The sequence below is a fragment of the Centroberyx affinis genome, unplaced genomic scaffold (assembly GCF_046629955.1).
Source record: "Centroberyx affinis isolate AG114_WGS23_722 - 3 ecotype Tasmania unplaced genomic scaffold, CSIRO-AGI_Caff_v1 ptg000890l_1, whole genome shotgun sequence".
Taxonomy (NCBI): Eukaryota; Metazoa; Chordata; class Actinopteri; order Beryciformes; family Berycidae; genus Centroberyx; species Centroberyx affinis.
This window is the reverse complement of record NW_027279479.1, coordinates 68,049-89,825: the sequence shown is the minus strand read 5'-3', so window position 1 is coordinate 89,825 and position 21,777 is coordinate 68,049. Positions and strand designations below refer to the sequence as shown.

The 21,777-nt window shown below is 40.6% G+C and overlaps 2 protein-coding genes across 2 annotated transcripts; both read left to right on the top strand.

The window, feature by feature from the left end:
- Positions 1-393: 393 nt before the first annotated feature.
- On the top strand, positions 394-7,951 carry LOC139645675 (sodium-dependent neutral amino acid transporter B(0)AT1-like). Its single transcript, XM_071521461.1, has 12 exons — positions 394-592; positions 4,114-4,254; positions 4,429-4,566; positions 4,653-4,834; positions 5,678-5,788; positions 5,886-5,998; positions 6,114-6,242; positions 6,497-6,653; positions 6,741-6,945; positions 7,048-7,207; positions 7,499-7,661; positions 7,793-7,951. The coding sequence occupies exons 1-12, from the start codon at positions 394-396 to the stop codon at positions 7,949-7,951; spliced, it is 1,857 nt and encodes a 618-aa protein (XP_071377562.1).
- Positions 7,952-8,662: 711 nt separating this feature from the next.
- On the top strand, positions 8,663-19,191 carry LOC139645674 (sodium-dependent neutral amino acid transporter B(0)AT3-like). Its single transcript, XM_071521460.1, has 12 exons — positions 8,663-8,804; positions 10,980-11,120; positions 12,456-12,593; positions 13,739-13,920; positions 14,125-14,235; positions 14,511-14,623; positions 14,851-14,979; positions 15,063-15,219; positions 16,281-16,485; positions 17,219-17,378; positions 17,483-17,645; positions 18,988-19,191. Exons 1-12 carry the CDS (start codon positions 8,663-8,665, stop codon positions 19,189-19,191), a joined length of 1,845 nt encoding a protein of 614 aa, XP_071377561.1.
- Positions 19,192-21,777: the final 2,586 nt, after the last annotated feature.

Genomic DNA, 21,777 nt, shown 5'->3' with positions numbered 1-21,777 from the left:
TACTATCTGAAGACTCAACCAAACTACCAAAGCAGTAAGTACCAAACCATTCCTCTCTCTATTTAGAGAAAGAAATGAGCTTCTCCAGTGATTAAATGTAATCGTTATTAAAAAAGTGTTGAGTATCTTGTTTTCCAGGCTGGACAAGAAGCCTTGCCTGTTTAAATGGCTGTTGAACGGTAGTCAAAAGGCTAAAGTACAAGAAGGGCATGGGTTAACTTGAGCACAACAGATAAAAAAAAAGATCATAAAATTGTTTCAACTTTGCTGATTGCCACTTAACGGACATAGATACACAAACACTAATCAGTCACTACAGTGGCAGAGACTTTGACTTGCAAGTACAGTATAGTGGTAGTTCTTTGCTTTTGTGCAGATGTGGAACCAGACACCATGAGACTGGTACTCCCTAACCCAGGACTGGAGGACCGGATCCCCTCCCATGAGGACCTGGAGAGGATGGAGAAGGAGGAGGCCGGGGACAGGCCCAAGTGGGACAACAAAGCCCAGTACATCCTCACCTGTGTGGGCTTCTGCATCGGGCTTGGCAACGTCTGGAGATTCCCTTACCTGTGTCAAAGCCATGGAGGAGGTACGCTGGGATGAAGAGTAAAGGGACATCTGTGGTGAAGCTGTCAAACAACTGCCAGTCGCTTAGTGATTGTTTGAAATCCTTGATGAATTATAATGTGTCTGTGATGGTATTTTTAATTCCTATAATATCACTATAATATTTCTATAGGGACTTATTGTAGTTTAGCTGTGTATTTGTAACTGTGTATTTTGTCTAAAATGTATTTGGAAGTGTTACAAAAGACAAATGCTGATGCTGTATATGTGTCTTTACCATTTCACCTTTAATAGAATCGCTAAAATACATTATATTTTTGTGTCTGAGGCAAAGAGGATGACTTAAATCTATCACTCATTCATGGACACAACGGCATGGCATGGAATCACCTTCAAGTTGTGTTAATGATTCTCAGAGTGTGAGGTCTGTTTAGGTAATAGCTAACCTTTGGCATTACATAAGACAGACCCTGAGGTCAGTTGGCTTAGGTTGAAGTTGGATGTCAAGGATACATTAAGACAGCCAAGTTCTGTGCGTTTGACATTTGTCTCATTTACATGTACGTCATGTTTGCTGAGACATTTTTATGCTTTTGGGGCACTGCAGATGATGATTAAAGTCCCACTGAAACGGAAGTTAGAGCGTCTTTAGCTTCTGTACTGTGACGTATTTCCCAGTGAAACAAAATATTTGAGCGGTGTACAGTTACAAGAGGGATTTAAATCAAATCCTTCGCATTTGATTGGACCGCTAAACAGTGAGTTTAGCGCGATACGGAGCTACAGAGAGAAACTGAGCTACAGAGGACTGTTGGCTCCACACACACCTCCCTCACCTGTTGTTAGATCATGAGGACAAGGGAGAGATGAATGAATTAGACCTCAGCGACATTGTTTTGGAAATGAAAATAAAGTTTTTGCCCACTGATATCCAAACACACATCTCTTCCTATCTCTCTCCATATTGCTCTGTCAGCTACGACCCAGAAGCGGTGAAGTGCGGTTTTATATGACCGGTGTGGCTAGCTAGAGGTTGAAGAATGATTGATGGGTGGATGTCATGATATTATTGTTGAAATTGGTTGGTTCATGCTTACGTAAGCATACGGCATATTTTGTTTTACAGGAAGAAAACATGATTGGATTTTGATATAAGAATACAAAGAAATTGATTTTTTGTATTTTTTTTGGCATATATTGTTAAATAGGTGCACAATATGACCGGGGATGTGATCTAAAAGGGTTAAAAATGCATTTTTCATTTCATCTTGACTTTAAGCCACAGAGATAGAACACTTTTCTAAGACATGCATATTTAAAATGGCCCAGTGTTTGCAAACTGCAATGGTAATGATCATCACCTAAGCTAATTCCCAACTCATCTGCCAATACTTTTTAGTAGTAGTTTGACACTACCTACTGTGTGCGGGCCAAGTCACATACAATGGCACATTGAGGATATTTCTCACATATATGCAGAATATGACAATACTAAATGAATTCCATCATGAACCCAAAATGCTGACACACATGTAGAATCAATGCATTGCTGTACTGATGTTGATGATGGTTAATGTTATTTGTCAGATACTCACAGTACTCACAGTAGAAGTGTCAGTTAATTTAGCTCTGAAAGTGATGGACTCTGTGTTCTTCTAAGTAAATTTTAACATGTTCAGAGTTAAATTAACACTGACAATTGTACTATGTTCCAGCGTTTACTTGGAGTCACAACAAATGTCATTCAAGTACATCACTGGATTGTCAAAAAGTAGTACTTTGACTATTTCACCTGTCACAACCTCATGTAACAACAGAACTGTCACCTCTTTCAATGCATAATCTATTACTAAGAAATCTCCAGTGAGGATCAAATTATAATCTTTGAATGTTTATGCATCTAAAGATCGCACAAAAAGTTCGGAACTTTGTGTTTGGTAGATTATTTCTCTGTTGTAACAATGCTTCTTGGCAATACATTTTATACCGTTGGAAAGCCTGTTTATTTCCCTTTTAAATGGTGCCTCATTTGTAAGGAACATGTATTTATGGGATGAGCAGCACAGCTGAGTATGTGGGTTGCGCTCATGTAAAATTTGCCAAATCTTCTCTGCCAATGCCAAACAGCTTATTCTGCTGTTGCTATTGACTCTTGTTTGGTGCTGTTTGGTGGATTGGATGATTGAAGTCTATCAGTAACAAGGAAGAAACAAGACATAAAATGGCAATTTTACAATTTATTCATTTAACAAACAGTCAGGAGCCTCAGTAGCGTGTGGAAGAACCATACACAGCCACAACAGCCTGGCACCTCCTCCTCATGCTGGTCACCAGCCTGGTCACACACTGCTGTGGGATGGCATTCCACTCCTCAACCAGGATTTGTCGCAAGTCAGCCAACGTGGTTGTGTTGGTCACTCTAGCACGAACAGCACGCCCAAGCTGATCCCATAAGTGTTCAATTGGGTTGAGGTCAGGACTGTTGGCAGGCCATTCCATTCTCTCTATTCCCAAATTCTGGAGGTAATCTCTGATAAACCCCGCTCTGTGGGGGCGAGCGTTGTCATCTTGGAGGATGGAGTTCGGTCCCAGACTGTGGAGATATGGGATTGCCACTGGTTGCAGAATCTCATCTCGATATCTCTCTGCATTGAGATTGCCTCCAATGATGACAAGCCTCTTTTTTCCAGTGATGGAGATGCCGCCCCACACCATCACACTGCCTCCACCAAAAGGTGTTACTCTATCGGTGCAGCAATCAGCATAGCGTTCTCCCCGTCTTCTCCACACTTTGACCCTACGATCCAACTTCCGTAGGCAGAATCTGGACTCATCGCTGAACATAACGTTCCTCCACATGTTCGGGTTCCAGTGCAGGTGCCAATCAGGTACCTGATTGTCAGCACCTGGGGGTACCGGAAGCTCAAAACAAGAGTCAATAGCAACAGCAGAATAAGCTGTTTGGCATTGGCAGAGAAGATTTGGCAAATTTTTCATGAGCGCAACCCACATACTCAGCTGTGCTGCTCATCCCACAAATGCATGTTCCTTACAAATGGGGCACCATTTAAAAGGGAAATAAACAGGCTTTCCAATGGTATAAAATGTATTGCCAAGAAGCATTGTTACAACAGAGAAATAATCTACCAAACACAAATTTCCGAACTTTTTGTTCGATGTTTATTTATATGTCATAATCTTTGTCATACATTGAATTTCCCTTCTTTTGAGGGTTTTGACAAACGCTAACTCTTCACTTAAAACTCACTTTGTTTGTGGTTGATTTCAATTATATTATGGGCTTGAACCCCAGCAACAATCACTATCACATGCCATCATCTGCAATACTTACTATTTGAATAGTATTTTCCCAAAGTCTCTCAATTTCAACATAGATACATGTTTAACATCCTGCCTTTGACAAATATTTACCTGCTAAACCATTTTCAGATATGGGATACAGAAAAAGCCTACTGTGGCAGAAGCTACACGATGTAGAAGGATAATTCGGACACGGCCACTGATCATGTCTCCATTTTCCAGGCGCCTTTATGATTCCCTACCTAATCCTGCTGGTCCTGGAAGGAACACCTCTCCTCCTGTTGGAGTTTGCCATCGGCCAGCGCCTCAGGAAAGGCAGCGTGGGCGTGTGGCGGGCCATCAACCCTTACCTGACAGGTGTTGGTAAGAAGCCAACTAGACATCCAGGAACAATTTGTCAAAAACAGTAGAGAAATGACCTTATGCCACCACAGAAGCACAAAGCTACTATTGCACATTGTTAAATGCCTCAACTTAGGAGGAATATGAGGCTGTCAGTGAGTGTGATGTTACGGTTACCGACACTCCCCCACTCAGGTATCGCCTCCATGCTGGTCTCCCTCCTGGTCGGACTGTACTACAACACCATCATGGCCTGGATCATGTGGTATCTCTTCAACTCCTTCCAAGACCCACTGCCTTGGACCCAGTGTCCACTCAATGAAAATGGGACAGGTAATTGAATACACACATATGCCCCTCCACTCCTTTACCCTCTATACAGCTTTAGCAGCAGACAGTATATTTGTCGCCCCCTGCAGGCTTTGTGGCAGAGTGTGAACAGAGCTCCACTGTGGATTACTATTTTTACCGAGTGACTCTGAGCAGTTCGGCCACTATATCTGACTCTGGGGGAATCCACTGGCCCATAGTGCTTTGTCTGGCAGCTGCCTGGACCATCCTCTATGTTTGCTGCATTAGGGGGATCAAGACATCAGGCAAGGTCAGTTGAACCCTTAGTCAATCCCCATGAATGATAAGGTCGTACAGACACATAACAGTGATGCTATCATCTCCTGGGCCCAGTTTTTTTTAAGAAATCTCAAAGATTCTGGTCATTCAGATTGTGAATTGGATAATTCAGTCCTACCTTTAATCAATCTTAAATGTTGTTTTCTCAAAAGCGGAGATGGCAAAAATCTGAATAATTTGAAATCCACTGGAGGGGAGGACTGGACTATGGATTTGAAGCGCTTTATATAGAACCAAGAAATTGGGGTGTAAGTGGTGAGGAAGTGGGGAAAATACAGCTTATACATCTCGAATATAGACTAAAAATAGTATTTAATGTTAATATTTTATTAAATGTCGATGACAGTTAATGAACCTTTATTTTTAAAATATTTTTGGTATTAATGAATGAAAATAGTTTCCTGAGAAATGGGAAGTTTTGTTTTGAATATTTTTTGCCATCCAATGAGACTTTGAATTTTGTCCTTAGGTTCTTATACATGGTATACTTAAGTCTTTTACACTTTTACATCTAGTTCACTCATGTCTTGTTGGCCTAACATGTTGTACCATTATTTGGCCAGCAGATGGACATATGTGCTTTCTGTAATCTTGGTTTTACTGTATGGTATCTGGGTCAGAATGATCCTATGTGAATTTAAAAAAAAACTAAAAACTGACTTCAGTTTAGTCTGATCCGGGCTTGCAAAAAAGCAGATTAGAAAATTAAGAAGAAATTGGTGTAATTCTGATCCAGAAGAAAAATTCTGAAAAACCGGGCATAGTCTGACCATCAATTTGGTTCCTTCCTTTGTTATTTCTGTCATGGCCTCAGGCAGTGTACATCACATCCACCCTGCCTTACATAGTGCTGACCATCTTCCTGATCCGAGGACTGACTCTTAAAGGCGCCCTGAGTGGAATCAAGTTCCTCTTCATACCAGATGTACGTTTCAAATCTCCATCCAGTTCATGTACTATAAATAGTTTATGTCAGGATTTCACACTAACTCAAAGCCACATGGTATGTTTTTCTCTTCAAGGTGGATGAGTTGATGAACCCAGCAACTTGGCTGGATGCGGGCGCCCAGGTTTTCTACGCCTTCGGTTTGGGGTGGGGAGGCCTCATCTCCTTCTCAAGCTACAACCCCATCCAGTAAGGGACTGGCATTCCAAAGCACTGTGAAGTTTTGTGTTCACAGAGATAGCTATTCTCAGACCTGAAGTCAGTGTGGTGCGTCATGCTTCTTTCGCTTACTTCTTTTCCCAAGCAACAATTGCAAGCAAGACGCTTTGATTCTGTCTGCTGTCACTGGCTTCACCTCGGTCTACGCTGCCACAGTCATCTACTCCATCATCGGCTTCAGGGCCACAGAGAAATATGACAACTGTATCAGCGGGTGAGTTACAACAAAATCTCAAAGCCACAGTGTGTGGGTTTCAGGTTTGTCGATCATTTCAAGGTTTTTGAGAAAGTTCAAGGATTCCATTCCAAGGAGTGAACATCAGAGTAGAACTAAACTCCAATCTACCTTTATGTATTATGAATTACATCTTCGGTGTTGGCTTCAGTAATGCAGAGCTATAAGGCCCTGACATGTTATTTGCTGTGTATGCATGTTAATCAGTTACACAACATGCCCCCCCCCCCCAGAAACATCATGGCATTATTAAATGCATTTGATCTCGCTGAAGACAGCATCACTACAAGCAATTATGAGAAGGCCTTGAACCATCTCAACAGCTCCTCTCCAGATATTGTTTTTGAATTGAATATCAAAACCTGTGACATGCAGAAACTACTCAGTGAGGTAACTGTGACCAAAATTCAGCACTATTCCTTATCATTGTTGTTTTCTGCTACTATCTGCATTGTAACCATGATATGTTTTGTCCAGGGTGTGGAGGGAACAGGTCTGGCCTTCATTGTGTTCACGGAGGCCATCACCAAGATGCCTGTTTCCCCTATCTGGTCTATCCTCTTTTTCATCATGCTTCTCTGCCTGGGGCTCTCAACCATGTTTGGCAACATCGAGGGAGTCGTGGTTCCCTTAAAAGACCTTAATATTTTCCCTCGGAAATGGCCCCAGGAGGCGTTGACTGGTGATTCCATTTTAAAAATCACCCAAATTTAGAAGTCATCTTCCAGATCACTTGGTGATCTGGTTTCTGTCGTAACATGAGTTTCCTTGTTTTGGGTTTCAGGTATAACATGCACCGTCGCTTTCATTATTGCCCTCCTGTTTGCGCAGCATTCAGGGAACTACTGGCTAGCTCTATTTGACAACTTCGCTGGCTCTGTTCCACTTCTGACCATCGGCTTCTTTGAGATGATAGCTGTCGTTTACATCTATGGCATAGACAGGTTAGTGCTTTAAACTAATTCTATAACACAACAGCTTGTAGTGTTTGAATGACATCTCAATATCCTGCGACCTACTGCAAAATAACTACACATCTGTTGACTGGTTCTGCAAAGAAAAAACGATACGTTGCTGTGCATGTTTTCATGGGCAGGTATCAAACTACTGCAGTTTGTGAGCAGAATTTTAGAGATGGCAGGCTTGTGTGACAGGGATCCCTTTATATCCCTTCATGACAGATTTTTAAAACGCTGTTATTCTTCAAAACTAATGAAAATCCTCTTTTATGCCAGGTTCAATAAGGACTTGGAGTTCATGATAGGACATAAGCCCTCCATCTATTGGCAGGCTACCTGGAGGTTTATCAGTCCTCTAATCGTCCTGGTTATCTTGGTCTTCTACCTGGTGACCCAAGTCCAAGAAGAGCTGACCTACTTAGTCTGGGACCCTAACTCTGTAAGCACACTGCTTCAAGAAAATAATTTTGTTAGGGTTAGGGGTGTATCAGCTTTCATCTGTCAAACATTTCTGTGGTAAATGTTGTTCCGCTACAATATAGCATAATTATACCGCTTAATGGTTTGCAGGAGAAATTCCCGTCTCTGGCGTCAGTACCGTACCCTGCATGGGTCAACGTGGTCATCTTTATTTTGGCAGGAATCCCCAGTCTGACAGTCCCTGTGTATGCTTTGTGTAGGCTGGTCTTTGTTCGCTGCTGCAAGAAAAGAATACTGTCGAGAAACTAAATAAGCCAATTTATTGAAAGTGTTTGAATGTTATATAATTCAGCAAATAAAAAATGCAAAATTATTGAAGTTGTCATGTTGATTTCATAAATGTCCAATTATATTGACTTTTTAATACTGTGTATTAGCAGCTACTAGAAACAGTGGGTTCTCTATTTATATCCATGCATATGTTCTCAAGTCACAACTCTGAACTTTTATTGAAACTAATGTATACTGATGCTCTGCAATTATGTACTCAGGTTTTATGCTCATGTTTGACACAATATCATATGGCCACTCATTTCATATCTAGTTATATATTGTTACTCATTGCACTGATTTGCCATTATAGTTGCTTGTTGCATTGGATCATTCTTGTTCTACGAGACAGCATATTATTTTGTATTTGTATATAGTTTTCTCATGAATCTTGCCATTAAAATGTTTGAAATCATTTTTGACAATAACTTAATATTCACTTCTGTATTTTCACTCTTGTCTGCCATTAAGGTTTGCTTGATTGAGAACTGAGTGTTTCTTGGTGGCTCCTAAACCTCTAGGCTGCATTGCAACAGTAGGCCACCACTAGGTTATCCATTAAACTAATTCCTGGTACGCTTTCCTTGGTATATTTCCACTGTGTTAGAGCCATTCAATCACAAAGGCAAATCTCTGTAGTACGTCTCTAGAAGCTAGATAACACCAACATCGATCCAACTGAAGCTGAGGATGGCAGATTTAGGGGGCTCAAGGACAGAAGAGAGGCCCAAGTGGGCCAACAAGACCCAGTACCTGTTGTCCTGCATTGGATATGCTGTGGGAGTGGGCAATGTGTGGCGTTTTCCCTACTTCTGCCAGATCCATGGAGGAGGTGAGATTACAATTACAATTACAATTTCACATTTGGCAGACGCTTTTATCCAAAGCGACTTACACATGAGATTTGCATACAACACAAGCAAGTTTCTAGATAGGAGAGAACAACGAGAGTAAGTGCTACAGAGCTAAGTTCTGGTCCAACAGGACAAAGGTGCTACGAGACAGTGCAACAAGCTAAGTTCTGGTCCAACAGGACATAGGTGCTACGAGGGAGTGCTACAAGGCAGTGCTATGAGGGATGCTGTCTATGGTTTATGGTTTTTATGGATCAAAGTCCCTTTAACACTCCTATTATGTTTGGGGTCAAGTTGATCCCATTCAGCATTTAACGTCTCTAAAAACATGATTAAAATTATTTTTTCAGCTTGATACTTTTCCTAATTTCATGGGGAAAACTGGTAAATATAAAATTTAACATGATGATACATTTTCAAGGTCCTGCACACATTTTGTATACAATAGTGTTGTTTGGGGTAATTTTGACCTCAAACAGAAAAGCCTTATAAAACCAGAGAAAATATAAAGGTTTTACACATATTTTCTTTCTCTTTGTTTTCACTGATAACTGAGGGAACTTTCCCATGCAATTTTTGATCTTTAAAAAACATTCCCATGCTTTAGGGCCCTAAAGACGGTCAGTTATATTGAGTTTTTTTTTTATCTCGCCTGAAGATTTTCAGCCAACAAGGTCCTGTCACAGCTCTTTGAAAGACTATTTTGGTGACTAATTTACTTTTTATTGGTGTTTTTTCCATTATTGACTAACTGCTATGTGTTACTTGCTGATGATCTGAAGTGTAAACTTGGGTAACACTTTCAATTACAATCATTTTTTGTAGGTTTAAATCGGTGGGGTCAATTTGATCCCAAACATAAAAGATGTCTGTTAATTTTAACATAATAGGAGGGTTAAGGAAAGTCGCCCCCGGGCAGTGTGACTGTCAAGACAAGACTCCTATCTCTCTGAATGGGGAGTCGTCTATAAAAAGTTCTGACATACATACAATCATTTGCATTACATATTTATGAAAACCGCTGAATTGTTAACAACATGGAGTGTTAAAGTTTGTTTCAAAGGAGACTTTTTTTCCATTTACTGATGCTTGTACACCTGCGCCATCCACTGCTTCACGAAAATAGTGAGATTACAACATTCAATGCAAATCTGGTTTATGGCAGTCCCATACATGCATTTGTCATTGCATCACGCTCATACAGTATGTAAAATTGGCCCCCACCACTGTCTGTCAGACAACTCGGCAGGACCCACGTTTCTCCAAACTAATTAGACAATCCCCAAACTTTAAAGTGATGTCTGCGACACAAGACCTTTGTGTTTTTGAGCCAACAACTAACATCTCTGTTTTCTTGTCATTTAGTAGCAGGAAATTTAATGACATTTTTTACTGTAGATAAGCATGCTTCTAGTTTTGCAAGTTGCAAAGAATCATTAGGCTTGATAGGCATGGCGATTTGAGTACTGTCGGCATCGCAGTGAAAATTGACATGACAATTATGAATAATTTTGCCAAGAGGTAGCATGTAAATAGAGAATAGCAACGGGCCTAGCACTAAACTTTGTGGTACGCCAAGATAAACTTTGGAGCATTCAGAGATTATATTGTTGAAACACTGTGCATTGTATCTGATAAGACTTAAACCATGAGAGTAGAAGTATATTGTGATCAACTGTATCGAAGGCCGCACCTTAAATCGAGTAGAACTAAACTGAGGAAGAATTGGACTAGTAGTAGTAGGTTATTTACCACTTTTGTGAGTGTGGTGTCAGTGCTATGAAATGACCTGAAGCCAGAATGTAATGGTTCAAATAGTCCACTGCTGCAGAGATAATCAGTTAATTGGGTAGCTACTATTCTTTCCAGGACTTTAGAAAGAACGGGAAGATTTGAAATCAGCCTGTATTTATTAAGGACATCAGGATCAGGGTTAGGTTTTTTAAGCACAGGTTTAATAATGGCTGCTTTAAAGGTAGAGGGCAAAATGCCAGAAGAGAGTGGTGTATTGATATCATTAAAAGCTGTATAAAAATCTGCTAGAGCACCCTCATCGCCACTGACAAGATAACCTCATGGATAACCTACTCTTTCCAAAGAATCCTGGCTGGTGCCTAACTGTGCTGTAACCATCTACCCCCTCCTCTCTTCAGGTGCATTCCTCATCCCCTACCTGATAGCACTGGTGTTTGAGGGTCTTCCCCTGCTCTACCTGGAGCTGGCTATAGGACAGAGGCTCCGCATGGGCAGCATCGGTGTCTGGGACACCATCTCACCATTTCTGGGTGGAGTCGGTAGGTAGATATAAATAACAATGACAACAAAATTATGGTGTGTATTTGTGTGTATAAGCACATGGGGGGCAAGGGGATGAACATTTGGATGTGAGTATGTTTAAACATGCTACATGTTACATACTTACATACTAATATATCACTGACAAATTAATTGTGATACCTTGGTAGAATTACCGTAAACAAATAAGACCATGGTTGAGATGATTGGTAGCCTCTATTTCACACTAGTGGTATTGTTAAAGGTCCCATAAATGCCTCTTTGATTATAAAGGAGTACGGTTGCCAACTAAATCCACACAATCCATATTAAAAAACCGAGCCTCTAAACGTAACTTTGTGGCGTCACAAAGGTTTGCTCATTATCATATCTGTAAGAAATAATAGTTTAACAAAGTGTTTTTTTTTCAAAGCAGTTGAGCACTTGTCATTGTTTATTACCAGAGAGTTTTCCCTACCTGTCTCTGTCTGCAGCTGCCGGGTCTGTGGTGTCTCACGTTTCACTCTTGAAACGGTTAGCCAATCAGAACAGAGGGGTTGTTAATATTAATGAGCCTTAAAGACACAGCAACAGAAACAGCCTGTTCTTAAGGCTCAGAGAGATGCTGGAAAATGAACGTGTAAAATGGATTGAGTTTTTTTGGTACATGACACCACACAAACAGCCTTGAATGGACCTCAAGGAATAAAATAAAACACTGGAAAGTGTAGAATATGGGACCTTTAATGCTAGTGTTTCTCAAAATTAAATAAACCCTGTTACTTCCTGTTGCAATGAGGATGCTGCCACTTGCTCCGTTTGCGCTGGAAGAACAGTGGCCCTCTTCCCAGCTAAATATAACATTTTGTGCCATAAAGCAGTCTCCCTTTGTTCCATGAAGCAATCCAGTAGATTTCCTACCAAATCAGCAATGGTTGTTTGTTTACCGTAATTATAACAAGGTCTAATACTAACGTTAATGTGGTCATTTTTGTGGTAATATATTTATTGATGTTATACGTACCAATTTGGAGGTTAAAGGATCAGAGTGTATTTGAAAGATTGAGGGATATACTGTGTGGGAATGTAGCTGAATGAATATGTTGATTGAAAATATTGTGAGCGACTGTGCAGGTATGCATATACATATTATTTATTGTTAATCATTGCTTGTAGTATCTCATAATTTCATGAGGCACTTTGTCAGATATATTACTTATTTTATTTGTGCTTTTGTAAAAAAGAAAATAGGGCAAATCATTTAAAAAAAAAGGGTTCTTAGAATGCCCTAATACTTTCAATATTGTCCAAATATTACATAAAGAAATTAAAATAATGGAACTCTCTGTATTTAGGCATAGCCGCCTTGGTGATTAACTTCTTGGTGGGGTTGTTCTTCAACACCCTTGTGGCCTGGGTCCTCTGGTACCTCTTCAACTCCTTCCAGGACCCCCTGCCCTGGAGTCAATGCCCACTTAATGATAACCACACTGGTAGGTAGAAACAGGAACCTCACCAGAACTTCAGAGGAACCTCCTGATCTATATTCAAAATGCATAAAATATATTTCAATAAAATGTATTTATGAATTGTGCTCAAGTTTTTGCTGTATCTCCAAATTTGAGGATTTTCATGGTTTTACTTGAATTGAAGAATTAGTCTGTTAGTTGAAAAAATTCTCTGAACCTTTATCTTACGAAATCACTTCAAAACCAATTGTGTACTTTCAAAAAAACATGGTCATCAATCTAAAAATAAATCTAGTCTTTTTAATCCCTGAAAAGTTAACATTTTCATCTGAGAAAAAGAGTAAATTTAATTAAATGGAATAATAATAATAGTCATGTTCGATCAAACCTTTTTTTTTTTTTAGATAGATTTCTGCCGACTTTTATTTGATTGTTGCTCTCTATTATCATGGTTAAAACAAGGTAAAATTTGGATTCACTTAATGCATTGCTTACCGTCAACAAATCCTATGAAAATAACAAAATCAACAATGCGTTTGCTCTACTCCTGTTACTTTCTGACTTCCCACGTACCATTTTTAGCCGTCAACCCGGAAGTCATTGGCTCCAATTGTAAGCTGAAAACCTTGAAATACAGCTCACAAAGGCATAGTTTCAATTTTAAAAATCGCTAACTGTTACCACGAAAAGTCAGGCTGTTGTAGTTATTACCAAATCAAATTCAAATGGGAACAAATTCTTCATTATGCCGGGGACTATTTTCGGTGCTACGGAACTACTTTCCTGAGATCGCAAAGTGTTTACAGCCGGCTTATTAAGTTGTTTGAGGAAAAAAGTCGGCTGGCCCGGTGCATTGTGATGATGAAATATGCTGCCCAGAGCAACAGCATGGCTCTTTGACGTGTTTTTAATCGTTTTTTTAATACAATGGAATTCTATGGCTGCTGGGACATGGCTTCATTGGGCACCGGCTACATGGACGAGATTTGCTGGCAAAACAAAATCATTGCTGATTTTGTTATTTTCATAGGATTTGTTGACGGTAAGCAATGCATTAAAAAACGCCGGCCTTATCCTTTAAGCTAAGGTATAGTAAGTGCCACATTCCCATAACCAATTGATGCCCATACAGCGACCAGTTGTCTCATCCCTTCTCCATTACATTACAGCCTATAACGAGGAGTGTGTGGTGAGCACTCCAACGAACTACTTCTGGTACCGTGAGACCCTGAACATCACACCTGACATCGAGATCAGCGGCTCCCTGCAGTGGTGGATGGTCGTCTGTCTGGCCACTGCCTGGTGTGTGGTCTACATCTGCTTCATCAGAGGCATCAAGACCATTGGAAAGGTGGGTGGTGTAGAGGTGGATATAAGTAACAGGTCAATACCCAGGCTCAAATCATGACATGGTCACCTGATTGTTCCAAGCTCACACAAAAGGTTAAAACCAAGATGGTATTGCTGTTGTGTACTCTTTCACATCTGAGATTAGTCAAAATAGTCACATAAGGATATACCTAGTATTTATGATGCCCCATTTACATTTCTCCAGGCTGTCTATGTGACAGTTATGTTTCCTTACCTGGTACTGACTATTTTCCTGGTGCGTGCCCTCACTCTACCTGGAGCTACTGATGGACTAGTCTACCTCTTCACTCCTGAGGTAACTACTGTCATCCATTTTATTAGTATTAGTATTGCCACAGACCTCAGAAAGAAAAAAATAGGGAAACATATATAATAATAATTATAATAATGATAATAATAATAATCATTATTATTAGTAGCAGTGGTAGTAGTAGTTACAGTAGTAGTAGTGGTAGTAGGTATAACAGTAGTAGCTGCAGTAGTGGGTAGTTTATTATTATTTGTAATAATAGCATTAGTATTAGTATTATCTTTCACTCACTTCATATGACATTGTCATTTCTCCCTCAGTGGGAGACTCTGAAGAACCTCCAGGTGTGGCTGGACGCTGCCACTCAGATCTTCTTCTCTACCGGTGTAGGCTTTGGATGCCTCATTGTTTTCGGCAGTTACAGTCCTCCAAAGTTAGTGTCCAATGGGGACAGTTTTCACAATCCCACTATGATAAATGAAATTGTATTAACTTATAGTAAAAAATATTTTAATTTAATTTGTTCTTCACATTTGTTCAAATCTATTTTAGGTAAGTGTGTGTTGTAAGTGGCTTTGTGTCTCAAAGCACTGCCTAAAATGTAAAATATAATACTGTGTAAATGAAAACCTTTTTTGTCTTTCACATTTTGTCTATCAGTAATGACTGTGAGAAGGATGCAGTTGTGGTCGGGCTGGTGAACAGTGCTACATCCCTCTATGCCTCCATCTCTGTCTTTTCCATCCTTGGGTTTAAGGCAAACTCCAACTACATTACCTGTCTTGACAGGTATGTATGTGAATGTAATATTTAAACCTAATCCCTAGCTGCTGTTTTGCCTCATGAATTATATATTGCTTTATTATCTGCAGCAACATCTTGGCTCTGACCAACTATTTTGAGATTTCAGACCAGAACATAACAGTGGACAACTATGATCATTGGTTTGAATACCTGAATGGGACATTTCCAGATGAGGTCTCCAGTTTGAAACTGAGGCACTGCAATCTGCAAACTTTCCTCGACCAGGTATTGTACTTTAGAAAATATCTGATGAACTAATTTTGTACACTGTATTCTACTTTGGGAATATTCAAAAGTTTCAGTTTAGGCTGGATATTATGGTCCTGTAACACAAGGAGCCACCAGATTACACGGTTAATTTTCTCCTTAAGAGACATCCAATTCAGTGGCGCTTGATCTGTGACCACTGTTAACTTCGTCCTTAGCAAAGAGTATTTCACCTTCCCCATTGCCCACTTTACAGCCAGGCACTTTTCTACTGTGGAGTAGTCCATCTCATGGCTAAGCGACTTGTGGCTAATGTAGCTGATGGTGGGCTCTGCGCCATCTTGCACCTACATAACACAGCCCCAGTACCCACCTCAGAAGCATTTGGAGGACAAAGACTTAGAGAATTATGGAGTCAGCAGAACCAGTTCCCCACAGAAGCATTTGTGCAGGGAATTGAATGCCTTGTCCGCTTCAGTTGACCACTTCAACTGATTGGGTAGCCTCTTCCATGTGAAGTCGCGCAATGGAGCTGCAACGGTAGCAATGTTAGGGATGCTGGTAATATCCAAATAGGCCAAGGAACGTCTTTAGCTGTTTCTTGGTTTGAGGTTGAGGCCAGACCTCAGGCAGTTCCACGACAGGTGACCCTGGTTCCAACAAGAAAAACAGCAGAGGGAATCTGTTAATCAGGGGACCGCACTGTTCAGGCTGGGGTTTATGGACCAGTCTCACCTAGGCATGGGTTCCAGTTGGCCTCCGTTTGATCTTCTTCTCAGTCTTGTTTGGACCTGTTACCCCAAGTGGCGTTTCCGGCTGGTCCGGATACAGCATCTCACAGGTCACCTGTTAGTTTTCGTGCAGCGGTGCCACAACATGTAGCAAACAGTAGGAAAGTGAAACAATTAAAATTAACAATGAGGCATCCTGTTGACAGGACTAACAGTATATTCACTTATTCTTATCCGCTCCAACTTTTCCCTCCTCCTGTAAGGTATGTCAGGAACTGTTCTGGCATCTGTATTTTCATGCTTCCTCATTATTTTATTCTCACTCTCTCTTTCATCCTCATCCCTCAGAGTGCATCAGGTACTGGCCTGGCATTTATTGTGTTCACTGAGGCGGTGACAGAGATGCCAGGCTCTCAGGTATGGGCTGTACTGTTCTTCGCCATGCTCTTCAGCTTGGGTCTATCAAGTATGTTTGGAACCTTGGAAGGCCTCCTCGATGTCCTCCAGGAACTAAACATGGCACCCAAGTGGATACCCAAGGAGCTCTTCAGAGGTACCAGTTAGCAGCGGTCTCTTGATACATTTTGTCCAAATATGTGAGGTGCATAAAAATGCTTGCAATACTGCTGAGGAAGACAGACAGTTTGTGAGCATAGATTTCCAAGAATCTTGAAACTAGTTTTGCATTCAGTAGTGCTCTTGATATAGCCCCTTTCTCCATGTAGCATGTGTGATATACAGTAGATTATAATGAAATGCAACATTTTTAAGGTTGCAAGTTATATAGCTAGACAGCTAGTTGTTGTTGTTGTTGTTACACTGGTGCAAACAGAAGGCAATGTTTTTTTTAATTTGAAAATAAGAGACACAACATACATTGAGGGAAATGGCTATGTATATATAAATATATATATATATATATATATATATATATATTAGTATTTTTTAGTATATATCATATTATATATTGTAGCTTTCTGTGTGTGTGTCAGATTATTAAATTCTAGAAAGGCAAGGCCAATGCACAACAAAAAAGATTCAAAATGCTCCCTTTTTTGTCAGAATCCCCATAACATAAGTCCTGTGACTGATCCCAACAAGAACATGTTGGGATCAAACACATCAATCAAACACATACTATGTGCATGTACCATGTATACATGGGATCAAACACATATGTGCACATAGTATCTGCTTGTGTTTACCTCTACATTTGGATACCCTATCTCTATCAACCTGTAAGGACTCCCTGTGTATATACTGTAACCCTTCACTCTCTATTTCAGCATTAGTTTGCTTGATATGCCTCCTGGGGTCTCTGATCTTCACCCTGGGTTCGGGGAACTACTGGTTGGAAGTATTTAATTCTTATGTGGGCTCTGTTCCTTTGCTCATCATCGCCTTCTTTGAGGTCGTTGGGGTGGTCTATGTCTACGGCCTGAGACGGTAACGCTGGTTTTCCTGTTGTGTTCTCTGCTCTGGGTGTCACCCTCTTTTGACTAAAGAAATGACTTAATGCAGTTTGTATTGTGATCATTTCTGCTCTATAGTTTCAGTGAGGACATCCACTTCATGACAGGGAGAAAACCCAACATCTTCTGGAAGGTCTGCTGGGTGTTTATTAGTCCTCTGATATTGCTAGTTGTCTTCCTAGCCTATGTGACTGTCCAGTCACAGAAGCACCCCACCTATCCTGCATGGAACCCTAACTATGTAAGACTTTAAGACTATATAAGCCTATAATAGTTTAATTTAAAGCCAGCAGGGTCACTCGCCCTATTAGCCTGTTGTTTAGACCAGTAGCAAAGTTAGAAATTATTGGATGTAATGTTATGGATGTTAATGTTATGTTGGAGACATAAAGACAAGGAGGAACTCCTGAGAGAGAGCGAGAGCACAGCTCAGATGCCATCTACCCCTGGTGTCTTTCACATCTGCCCCTCGACGTCGCAGGAGGAAAAGGGACGACGCCTGTGGCAAAAAAGAAAGAGCGGCATAAGGACACATCCTTATCCTCTGCGCCTGGAGGTCCCAGCCGGGAGACAGCAGTCCTCCCCCAGTGACATCTTCCAAATACCATGAGTACCATAGAGCAGAGGCAAGACCACCATTCTCCAGTCAGCCATCGTTAGCCATCGTTACCCCTCTGTCCCCAGCACCTCCAATTGGGCAGTTTTTCACCGGCCCTTTCCAGTTGGGCCCCCGTGAGCTGATCTGCCACTGGGTTATTCAGTGGTGGAGAGGGCCAATGTACGCGCGCTTTCTAGCCTCTGCTCCACAGCTCCGTGCCCTCCGTGATGGAGTTTTAGCAGGAATGGTGGAACTGCTGTGTTCTAACAGAATGGATGGTCAAAACGCATCGACTGGGCTATGCACTCCAGTTTCACTGTGTCCCGCCAGCCATTGCTCATGTCCTCACCGGAGAGCATAAGCACTCTCTCACAGGAGATTCAGAAACTGTTACGGCTCAGCTACACTGGGTGTGTTTCTGTTCCGTCCATTTGTGCCTGAAGGGTCCGATCAGATATGCAGCCATTTACTTTAATTCTATCCTCCTCCCCATGCTGGGAAGAATGACGAGAGATTGCATCATCTGTGCCAGGTGCATGCAATGGCATGCTATGTGCACAGCTATGCTGAGATGCACACAGCAGTCGTTTATGTGCCATGGGGACATATTGGCCTGCAAGCCCCTGTCTAAACAGAGGCTCGCTCACTAAGTTTGTGAAGGCATTTCACAGTTACCATGCGTAACTATCAGTTGTTTACTGATAACTGATTTGACTCTTCTCAGGCTACAACTCAGTGCTTTGGAGTAAAGACTAAAGATAAAGACGTTATAGTTTCCTGTGTCACCATTACCTAAATTTGGAAAGAAATTTGCAGCAGAGCTTGAGTAGTGTGTCAGCAGTCCTAATGCTATAGCCTGACCCAATCAGTTTCAACATGGGAGGTCTCCCAAAGCACAAGATATTGTTACATCAACCCTGTGTGTTGGTAAATACATGTGTAATGTCTTTAGTAATTGTTTATTCTTATTAAATATCTCCATCAGGTGGACTTCCCCAAAACAGAAGTGAGACCTTACCCAGACTGGGTGTTTGCCATCATTGTCTTCCTCTCTGCGCTGCCTGTAGCTCCCATTCCCCTGGTAGCTCTTTACAGACTGATCTGCTGTGGGATCTTTAGGAGGTCCGCTGAAGTCTCTCGGAGCAGGCCCAACCCTTATGCCAACGATGGCTATGCTGTGGATACATAGTTTACTTCACTTCAGAGCCACTGATCAACATAATCAAATAACTCAAATACCACACAGTGATTTTGTATTTGTATTTTCCTCAAAATCTGTTTGTTTACCATTTCTCAGTGTAAGCAGCCATCAGTGGTCAACATAGCTACTACACATGCACAACTGCTACTGAAATGGTTTGTGTTTCACAATTGTTTACATAAGTGTTTTAATTCTATTAGTACTGTGTAGCAGATATTGATATCACAAATATACTACTACTTATATATCATTCTCCTTTATGCTAGGCAGCCACTACAATAAGACTAAATCAATTATACATGCACTCAAACAAGTGTAGTACATATCGTTGTATTTGTGGTCTATCATAGCCTATTTGATTCAAGTCTGCCACAATAACTACTATTTTGATATTTTTGAGCAGATGGATTTATCACTGTAGTCTATAAACTGATGACATTGCTATATTTTTACAATATAGCATGGTTGATTGCCTCTTGGTCAGTTCAGTAACTGAAGCAAGAAAGGTCCTTTAATGATTTATAAAAATAATAATAATAATAAAAATAAAATAAAAGCAGCATACAGCTTGTGCATTATACATCTGTCCAAGTCCTGATGTCTTTTTTATTAACTCAATCCAAATGGGTCGCTTTAGGTGTGGCTAACCTTGGTTATCCATTAATCTGGGGCTTGATACAATCCCATTTTAAACTAGACAACATAGTTTCACATAAAAGTCTGTGGGCTAGCTGAAGGCGCAGGAATTTTTGCATCAGTAAATACAAACATACATATACATAACATTACATGCACTCACTCACACATGCACACATATGTAAACAAATAGACACTAATAAACTGAAAAGACAAATTAACAAGAAATGAAAGAAAATGGATTGGAAATTTTTCACAGTAGATTCTTTAGGTTTTTAGCAACCATTTATTTTGCTGTTTTTTTCCCAACCTAAAAACGTAGAATTTCCTTAAAGCTGCAATAAGTGAAATTTTCTGACCTCTAGAGGGTGACAGAAACCCCAACACATTTGTAAATAACACACAGCAAAGCCTCTGAACTACGGAGGGCTACCAAGGACAAACATTACAAAGTGAAGAGGTAGGTAGCAAGTTTATTAGTTTACTAAGTGTACTCACTCGCTTCATCGATTCTGCTATTACAAGAAGATTTTCATGAATGGGAGGGATTTGATGTTTTGATTAAGATTACTTAATAAATCCTTCATATGAAGGTAGTGAATGTTGAGTTTTGATTTCTTCCATCTATGCTCAGCCTTTCTATATTCCCTACTTTGGCACCAGATGCTGTCATTGATCCATGGGGATGGATTAACAGCTAGAGTTGACCCAGTTTTATACGGAGCAGTAGCATCAAGAGCTGATGAACACAGATCATTAAATCAATAAGACCTGCAATAAGTAATATCAGACCTTATAACCAATCCTGAAACTAATGTGTGCTATGTGGAGATTTCATTGAGACATAATGATAAACCAATATCCACACACGTGGGCCAGTTGTGTTGCTGTTTTCACCTCTTTTCTCAAGCTTGTTGTCAAATTCCGCTCTGGAATGAAGCTCCTCCTGGTCCGTTCAGTAGCTTTTATTTTTTTTAAAACTAGCTTGTCTCCTCCCTAGCTATTTAAAAGCTTTAAAAGCTCTCCCCCTCCCATTTCTGAAAAAAATTATCTTAATGGCGTAATGGACGAAGCGAGCGAGTAAACTTGGTAAACTAGTAAAGTTGCTACCTACCTCTTCACTTGTCATTGTGGGACACGTAACCTTCAGCAGGAGAAGGTTCTGGCAAAGTGACACTGGTAACCAGCGAGACTTCTCAGCTATTTTAGCATTTATCCATCCATTTGTCCTTCGTAGGCCTCCGTAGTGCAGTGGCTTCACTGTGTGTTGCGATTTCTGTCACCCTGTAGTGGTCAGAAAAATTGCTTATTGCAGCTTTAACAGAGTCATTAATATTAGAGAATGGGCCATATTAGAGAAAAAACTACAAAACTTAGCTGCAGGTCATTAAAGATGCAAGAGTATATTGTACGAATCTGATGTACAACAGTTGACTGAAAAACAGTGTCAAAAATATTGATGATCAATGACTACGTTTACATGGACTGCAATAATCCGACTGTTGACCTTATTCTAAAAAAGACAATATTTCGATTAAGGTGTTTTCATGAGTTGCTTATAGAATATTCCATTCATATTCCCGTTTACATGCTACAGAGCATAGTCCGATTAATGACTGAAGACACACACCCACATTATGTCCCTATGTCCTACGACCGAGTTTCCCTCCGGAATTTAACCTGAAACCCTTTCTGTCATGTTGCTACCGTGGTGTATACCCTTATGAGTATTTTCTTGCTAATTTTGCAAAACACTGTGCTTCGAGCCATTATTTTTACGGCTATACAAATAGACTCAGGCGGATACAGCTTTTACAACAGGCCTCTGCTGTACTGCTTGTCGGCCAGATATCTTTCATGCCACCGCGAAGTGTCGCAAAATGCTGCAGAAACTCTGATAGGACGTCATAGTGCGATTAAGGTGTCCAAATGTCTACA

What these genes read in the sequence shown, in the direction of transcription:
- LOC139645674 (XM_071521460.1), top strand. Translation starts at nt 8,663, where the DNA reads ATGGCAGATTTAGGGGGCTCAAGGACAGAAGAGAGGCCCAAGTGGGCC. An exon ending in ACTTAATGATAACCACACTG is followed by an intron (nt 12,594 to 13,738) that starts GTAGGTAGAAAC and finishes ATTACATTACAG; the next exon opens with CCTATAACGAGGAGTGTGTG. An exon ending in TGCAAACTTTCCTCGACCAG is followed by an intron (nt 15,220 to 16,280) that starts GTATTGTACTTT and finishes CTCATCCCTCAG; the next exon opens with AGTGCATCAGGTACTGGCCT.
- LOC139645675 (XM_071521461.1), top strand. Translation starts at nt 394, where the DNA reads ATGAGACTGGTACTCCCTAACCCAGGACTGGAGGACCGGATCCCCTCC. An exon ending in TATGACAACTGTATCAGCGG is followed by an intron (nt 6,243 to 6,496) that starts GTGAGTTACAAC and finishes CCCCCCCCCCAG; the next exon opens with AAACATCATGGCATTATTAA. An exon ending in TGCAGAAACTACTCAGTGAG is followed by an intron (nt 6,654 to 6,740) that starts GTAACTGTGACC and finishes TGTTTTGTCCAG; the next exon opens with GGTGTGGAGGGAACAGGTCT.